Source organism: Perognathus longimembris, chromosome 17 (genome assembly GCF_023159225.1).
Source record: "Perognathus longimembris pacificus isolate PPM17 chromosome 17, ASM2315922v1, whole genome shotgun sequence".
Classification (NCBI taxonomy): Eukaryota; Metazoa; Chordata; class Mammalia; order Rodentia; family Heteromyidae; genus Perognathus; species Perognathus longimembris.
In genome coordinates this window covers 41,711,725-41,719,944 of record NC_063177.1, presented here as the reverse complement: position 1 = coordinate 41,719,944, position 8,220 = coordinate 41,711,725, and the positions used below count along the sequence as shown (strand labels likewise).

Sequence of the window (8,220 nt, the reverse complement as noted above, 5' to 3'; positions counted from 1 at the left end):
TTTGAGTGCACAGGAAGGAAGAAGACTTCTAAGAAGAGTTTGCAAAGCCTCCAACCTCAGCATTCTCTGCCTCAATTTCTGTTTGGGAGTGGTAAATACTAAAATTTACACTGGGCTTTTTACACTACATAGATATCCCATACTATGTGCTCAGAACAGAAAGGATTACATTGGCCAAAAAGAGACAATGTGAACACATAAAAAAATAAAAAGACAGGGAGCAGTGGCTCATGCCTCAAATCCAAGCTACTCAGGAGGCTGAGATCTAAGGATCAACATTTGAAAGTTCCACTTGGACAGGAAAGTCTCTAAGACACTTACCTCCAACTAAGCACTAAATAAGCTGGAAGTGGAGCTGTGTCTCAAGTGGTAGAGTGCTAGCCTTGAGAAAAAATAAAGAGAGCCCAGCCACTGAGCTAAAGACCCGGGATGTGTCTGTGCTTGTGTATGCATTCTACACATTAACACACATACACACACACACACACATATACACACACACATACACAAAGAATAAGGAAGGCTAGGTATGCAACTCAATAGTAGTGTGCTTGCTTCCTACATTTAAGGCTCTAGATTTATTGCTGGCACTACACATGCAAATAACTAAATTGATAACAGGCCAGGAGAGAGCAATAGAAGGGGAGACCTGGTTCAAAAAGAATACTCATGGGATGAGAATATGGCCTAGCGGTAGAGTACTTGCCTCAGATACATGAAGCCCTGGGTTTGTTCCCTCAGTACCACATATATACAAAAAAGCCAGAAGTGGCACTGTGGCTCAAGTGGTAGAGTGCTAGCCTTGAGCAAAAAGAAGCCAGGGACAGTGCTCAGGCCCTGAGTCTAAGCCACAGGACCAGCAAAAAAAGAAAAAAAAAAAGAATACTCACGACTCATTCCTCATTCATATAACAGTAACCATTCTGTATATCAATTCTACAATAACAATAAAAATAGTGCAATGAAATAAAAGAAAATGATAATAGGGTATGAATAATATAAAGAGGAATCCATTAATCCATTGTGATACATTAAAAGATAGGGTGCTGTCCTGGAATACAATTATACAGCCTAATCAATATAGAGGAATGGGAGAATTCAAAAAATCACTGGGTACCAGTAGCTCACCATTGTAATCTTAGCTACTCTGGAGGTTGGGATCTGAGGGTCATGCTTCGAAGCCAGGCTGGACAGGGAAGTTCATGTGACTCTTATCTCCAATTAACTACCAAAATACCAGGAGTGGAGTTGTAGCTCAAGTGGTAGAGCACTAGTCTTGAGTTCAAAAGCCCAGGTGCTGAATTCAAGCCCCAGCACTGACATGAAAAAAATGTCATTTTGTGACCACCATCAATAATCATGATAGGATAGTATTAGACACATTAGTCTTTTGCCCTCCATATCTTGGGGAACACTGACACTCCATCTTGTGGGTAGGCCTCTTGCTTGGGACCAATTAGATCATATGAGCTATGTTCAAATAGCCTGCAGCCAGGCTTGGATATGCAGAAACCATCAGTTAACAATGTGTTCTGTGACACCCAGCCAGTGGTCCAAGAGGCTGGCAGCCACCATACATAACCATAGAGAAGGAAGTGTTGGCCTTCTGCCCCAGGAAAGCAACTTCATTGCCAGAAGGCCATTTCAGAAAATAAAGGATCTAGCTTCTGCTGGAAGAGAGTTGTGATAGTACTGAGTAGTGACTTTACACTGATTACTGGCAAGCAGATCACAACCAGGCAGGCTTTGGGGGTAAGCCATCATAAAGATGGTCTGGAAACTAAGAAACATTTGGTAACTAGAGAAGGCTGGGATACCCAAACTGGGCCCGGGTCACAGGCTAGAATCAGAGGCAAACAGAGAAAGAGATTGAGCTCAGGGTTTAGCAGTTGGCAGCAACTTCATTCTCCAAGGCCAAGACTACAGAGTATCAGTTTACAGTGATGCCTAGCAAATTGTCTGTATGACGGCAGTTTGTAGGAGTGAGCCAAAGAGGCTCAGAGATTACAGACTACAGTAGTGACATTTTAGGGATTTCTGTGTCACTTGGCTGTGCAATTTTGGCAGAAGAAAATGGCAATCACATTGACCACAGTGGGACATGTTAAGGGTTTTGTGAAGTGACAGAAGCCAAACCCAAAAGGCGACACATTCTATGATGTCATTGATAGGATGTTCCAGGAAAGGTAAAACTGTAGTTCCAGATATGATTGGAGGTTTGCAGGGGTTGTAGTGGGAGAAGTGGACTGACTGTAAAAGGCCTGATGGCCTTTTGCAGGTGATGGGAACGCGGTAGTGGTTACAGCTATGCAAACTCATGAAACTGTACGCTGAAAAAGTGTGACGCTAAATACATGAAAATGTCACCCCAGTAAACCTGACCTAAGACCGTAATAAAACAAACCTGACAAAACTAGTGACACAAAGCTAAAAACAATTAACTTACAGTTTTTCCAACACAAGGGTCATCATCAGGACATTCTGAACTGTTGTAAGTCGCACTTGTGGCATTCCTATATCTCTGCAGGAGAAAACCAGATATTCGTGAAAATTCCAACTCAAATATTGTGTTCTTTTTTTTAAAATTTAATTCAGGTTTTTTTTTGTTTTGTTTTTGCCAGTCCTGGGGGTAAAATCAGGGCCTGAGCACACTCCCTGGCTTCTTTTCTTTGCTCAAGGTTAGGACTCTACCACTTGAGCTACAGCGCCACTTCTGGCCTTTTCTATATATGTGGTGCTGAGGAATCCAACCCAGGCTTCTATACACGAGGCAAGCACTCTATCACTAGGCCATATTCCCAGCCCCCTCAAATGTTGTGTTCTTAAAAGACATCATTCAAGGTCATGAGGTTCTTTTTTTTTTTTTTTTGGCTAGTCCTGGGCCTTGAACTCAGGGTTTGAGCACTGTCTCTGGCTTCTTTTTGCTAAAGGCTAGCACTCTGCAACTTGAGCTACAGCGCCACTTCTGACCATTTTCTATATATGTGGTGCTGGGGAATTGAACCTATGGCTTCATGTATAGGAGGCAAGCACTCCTGCCACTAGGCCATATTCCCAGCACTGACATGAGGTTCTTTTAATCTCAGATTCCCTAAAAGTTATTCAGCTCAAGAGTGTCACTGAAAATAATTTAGAATGTTCTTTTTTATTGAAAAGATTTTAAGTTACCCTTTAATCAAATTATTGACCTTTCCTTTCTATAAGACCAATATTTTTTTTGGTTGTTGTTGTTCGGGGGCTTGCAGTCTGGGCCAGGGCACTGTCCTTGAGATGCTCAGCTCAAAGCTGGCGCTCTACCACTTGAGCCACAGCACCACTTCTGGTTTTCTGGTGGTTAATTGGAGAGAAGAGTCTTACGGACTTACCTGTCCAGGTTGGCTTTGAACTGTGATCCTCAGTTCTCAGCTTCCTGAATTGCTAGGACTATAGGTATGAACCACCAGTTCCTGGCCGAATATCTTTTTTCTTACCATTATCTTAGCATTTTCACAGTACAGTCACTATCAGTTTACTTGTGTTTTTCTTCATAAGAGAATGTACTATTTCTTTTTGCTTTCTGGGAAAAGTGATAGTTCTACAAGTATTCATCCTTCTGGCTGTTTTCTGCACTATAAATACTTTCTTATTACTTTCCTTTACCAATACCAATTTTATTCAATTAACTATTAAGTAAAATTATGACTTTCAACCTGGGTGCTGTTGGCCCATGCCTGTAATCCTAGCTACTTAGGAGGCTGAGAGCTGAGAATCAGGGTTGGAAGCCAGCTTGGGCAGTAAATTTTGTGAGATTATCATCTCCACTAAACTGTGAAGGAAAATATCTGGAAGTGGAGCTGTGGTTGACATTGTAGAGTGCTAGCCTTGAGCAAAAGAGGCTCAGGGACAGCCCCCAGGTCCTGAGTGCAAGCTGTAGAACCAGCACCAGTAGGCCTGAGTACCATCCCTGGCTTCTTTCCCGCTCAAGGCTAGCACTCTGCCACCTGAGCCACAGTGCCCCTTCTGGCCGTTTTCCATGTATGTGGTGCTGGGGAATGGAACCAAGAGCTTCATGTGTAGGAGGCAAGCACTCTTGCCACTAGGCCATATTCCCAGCCCCCTCACTTTATTTTTAGATGATACTTTTCCTTATGTGATTCCATTGGGTTTGAGTTACTGGTCTATCATCCTACCCCAGGGTATGCATATAACCATGGTCAGATAATGAGAGCATCCTGTTCCCTGCTCTATGACCCAATTAGGTGACAGGGCTTTGGAGGGCACCAATTTTTTCTGAGCTACTTCCAGACCTTAAGTATAGAGTTGCAATTAGGGATCACCACAGTAATCTACAGTCTTTCCATTGTTTGACACTTGTCAAATAATCACTGAGTAAAGGAGTTAGAAAGGGAGAAGATGCATGAGCTATAACACAAGCACCCTTAAGGCCTTTAATGTCCTCCCTAGGTGAGCCTACCAACTGCTACTCTCCCCCTTTCCCATTTTAGGCTTAATTATATTTTAGTTAGGATTTCTTTCACAAGCAAAATGAAAGCCTAAGTAAAATATTGTTTTTGAACTTAGAGAAGTTCTTTAGTCCCCAGGCCTCAGTTACCTTATCTGTTAATTGTATGAGAAAAGACTGGCCACCCACGTAGCCATAAGGTTTAAATAACGTGCCTACATAGTAACTACAGATGGCTAGAGTTATAAAATCATTTTATTTTGGAGAGACGAGACAGGATTTGTTTGATTTGCAAACAACAGGGGCCACACCTGCTTTCAGGGCACTTGTTAGGACTGACCCTGGAAGGATCTGCATTTACAGACTGGAAACCAATGCTCCAGGCGTTGCCTTTTGAACAGAGCAACTTGTAATCTCCTGTCTCTGCTTAGTTAGTGCATACTTTCTCTGATAAGGCTTGTGGCCAGTGAGAGAGGTTTCAAGTTTTTGTGGGAGGAAAGTTCCCACAGCACCCGGCCTTCCTTGGTCTCAGCAGGTGGAGGGGTAGAGGTGGCATCTCTATGGCTGTTTTGCTGAGCTTCCTGCAAAAGGAACAATGCCAAGCTTTCAGTCTTGAACTCCTCCCCCACCTATCCCCTTGTTAGCTAGGAAAGTTAAGTTGCTCCTAGAAACTCACCCATGTTTCTTCTGGAAAATCTCCTCCTTATCTGAGGAGTCCTTGTGATGTAGCTTCTTGGCCATGTTTTTCTTGCTTGAGGCACTGAGAGGTCTGTTCATATCCCTCAGCCATAGTGGCCACCCTAAAAAGAAGCCCGCCTGGGAAAGACAAGGGGAACATAATTAATTCTGCTTTTGCCTTCATTTTCTGGCCACAGCACCACGTCCTCTTCAATTTAACTTGCCTGACTCAAAGGTTCTGAGGAGCAGTGTCTTCCCAGAAACCCAAGAAAGTCCCTTGGGGGAAAAGTAGATAATTAGTAACAATTTATGCTATTTTATGTGTGACACTATGTATTTCTCAAATCTTATTAAAACAAACACCTGTGCTTTGGGTCATAATCACAATGAGCAAAGTCTCCCCTAACTTAAGGATTTGGAAGGAATTCCACCCACACAGACAGGACCTGCAGGAACTCTCCATGCCTGTCCCAAGGTCCCTACAATACCTCTAGGGAGACTTGTGTATGTGACTTGGCCTGCAGCATAGCTGGATTGTCAGCCCTGCTTATCTTCTTTCCCAAATATCCCTGTGCATAAGAGAGCCTTTCTCTCAGTCCCCTTTGGACTTAGTCTCCCATGGGTCATTTGCTGGGGTGAAGGAAGGAAGGATGGAAGAGGAGAGGGAGAGGTGCCTCCCTTCTCTTAGCTGCTTTATCCTACAAAGTGAATCACATAGCAAGCTCTTGCCTAATCCAAAGGTGTAATTTAGAGATTTTCATTTCTGGAAGGCTATCATGATGAGTGAGGTATGAAATTAGTCTATAAGACATGACTAACATTTAAAGATAAGCTATTAGTAGTTCTGAATCAAAACAGAACAGAAAAAATAACAGTTTGTTGTTCTAGAGACTGTGGGTGTATTTTTGACATGTGTGTACTGAGTAAATGTGTCCACAGTCCCAAAATCATGTAATAAGGGAAAGAAACCACAATCTCCTAAAACTTAATCGCAGTGCTACAAGATAGTTCCCCTTTCTCCTTCTCCACTGCTTTACTACAGATGGAAATAATAAACTAGTTTCTGATTCCACCCTGCCTAAAATCAAAGTTTGGGGTAAAAGTGAGAGGATGAGAAGGTACTTAAGTGTGCATGTGCACGAGTGTGCGTGCACTCTCACACATGCACACACTCAACACACATACCTTTCAAGGTTATCTGGCCTATCCAATGGTAGACTGTATATTCTAAATTAAGTAAATACTCGATTATATTTCATTGTGGAATTCAAGTAATGTTTTATCTCTCTCCTTTGACCATCATTCCTAGATACTACAAATAAAATACTAGAGAGAGACAGAGAGAGACAGAGAGAGAGACAGAGAAATACATGGTTGAAAGATGTACATAGAAAATAAAATCATCATAAGAGTATGTAAACATATTAAGGCAGGTCATGAACCTCTGAGAAATGCAAATGTCTTGCATTTATTTATGTAGTCAGGTATAATTTCCCAGAAGCCTTTGCAAACAGATTCCATGCTGATCACTGACTCCTTGGCACAAATTTGGACAGTACCCAAGAATAGAACATATTTCTTCATTTAAGAGTGGTCTCAGGCTGGGGATATGGCGTAGTGGCAAGAGAGCTTGCCTCGTATACATGAGGCCCTGGGTTCGATTCCCCAGCACCACATATACAGAAAACAGCCAGAAGTGGCGCTGTGGCTCAAGTGGCAAAGTGCTAGCCTTGAGCAAAAGGAAGCCAGGGACAGTGCTCAGGCCCTGAGTCCAAGGCCCAAGACTGGCAAAAAAAAAAAAAAGAGTGGTCTCAGTTAATTGATAGTACAGAAATAACAATGAGAAATACCATTTTATAGATAGAAAACTGTGCTGTCAATGAATTACTTTCTGGAGAGTAGGAAAATGGCTTTTTTTTCCCCTCCGGGTTATGCGATCTGAATCAATTATAAAGACAGGATATATTATGGAGACATGAATGAATTGTGGACCTTACCTCAATGAGACAGAAAATTTTAAGAAACATCATAACTAATAAAATCATCGATATTGACAGATGATTTTGTTGTTAAAGCTATATCCTGGAACTTCTTCTGTGAGCTACAGGGGAAAAAAGGACAATTTTGTTAAATAGTAAAGGGATGGGAAAGATAAAAACTATTCAAAATCTCATTATTCTATTGAGGATCTTGCCGATTCTTAAATCAAATGCCAAATTTAATGCATTGCAATCCTTTCTCAATTTGTAGTTCCTCTATCTTACTGTGTTTGAGGTTCAGTTCACTATAAAGGAGGAGAGTGGCTAACACTGTCCTAGTCACATGACTTTGGACTGGACTAAAGCTCCAGGTCTTCCTGCTTCAAGGTATATCTAAAGAATGGGGAAGTTGGGGCCTGAAGTTCTACAGCTGTCCTCACCTCACTTCACTCCTGTTCACATTGTATTTCAGCGATCCCTTATTGATGTAGTTGTCTGTTTTCCACTGGTCTGTATCCCACTCAGCCCTGGACAACTTGACTTGTGATTTGCTGAGAAGCTTCATCAGGAGGCTAGATCTGGAGATGATCTTGAAACAGGCCATCTGCACATGGGTCTCAGAACAGTCCATTTTCAAGGTTCAGATGAGACAGGAGCTTTCTTGTGTCAAATGCAGGTACTTAGCTGCATTTCCAAATGATCAGCAAACGATGAAAATTGGAATTGTGAGTCAATGCCCCAAATGAGGTATTCCCAGTGTGTCTCCTTGTTTGTTGAACAGGCAGCATTAAGTAGATTGCAGTCACAATAGATCCTGGAGCAGCAAGATTTTCCTGAATTGTGTCTTTAGGGAGACTTCCTTCTGGCATAGGGATATTTTCTGCAGGAATATTTCCTACCAAAACATTTGTTACAATCTGGTGTTTTACAGGAGGGCTGTCCATAGACACTTTGAAAGAGCACACAATTCTGGAAAAGGGTTCTCCTGAGAAATCAGCTCTCCCCAAGATGAAAAGTGCCCCCCCTGAGGCTCCTTACTGCAGAAAATGGAGGCTTCTGCAAGCAATGGTCTAGAGTGTGAAATTTTTCCCCTCAACTTTTGAGTTAGTTTAGCCTTGGATA

General features: G+C 42.1%; 1 protein-coding gene across 5 annotated transcripts in view; it reads right to left on the bottom strand.

Annotated features, from left to right (window-relative positions):
• LOC125366145 (leucine-rich repeat-containing protein 37A2-like) overlaps positions 1–8,220 on the bottom strand; it is a 408,609-nt gene that overhangs the window by 381,063 nt on the left and 19,326 nt on the right. For 2 of the 5 annotated variants that reach the window (XM_048366622.1, XM_048366618.1), the window contains 3 exons: positions 5,344–5,395; positions 5,118–5,257; positions 4,456–5,022 (listed from right to left, as the gene is read on the bottom strand). In XM_048366622.1, the coding sequence (XP_048222579.1) occupies positions 4,920–5,022; positions 5,118–5,257; positions 5,344–5,395 (295 nt within the window). In that variant the 3' untranslated portion in view covers positions 4,456–4,919. Of the gene's footprint in view, positions 1–4,455; positions 5,023–5,117; positions 5,258–5,343; positions 5,396–6,935; positions 7,221–8,220 lie in introns of those variants that run through there. The other 3 variants (XR_007213789.1, XM_048366621.1, XR_007213791.1) reach the window with 3 other exon arrangements.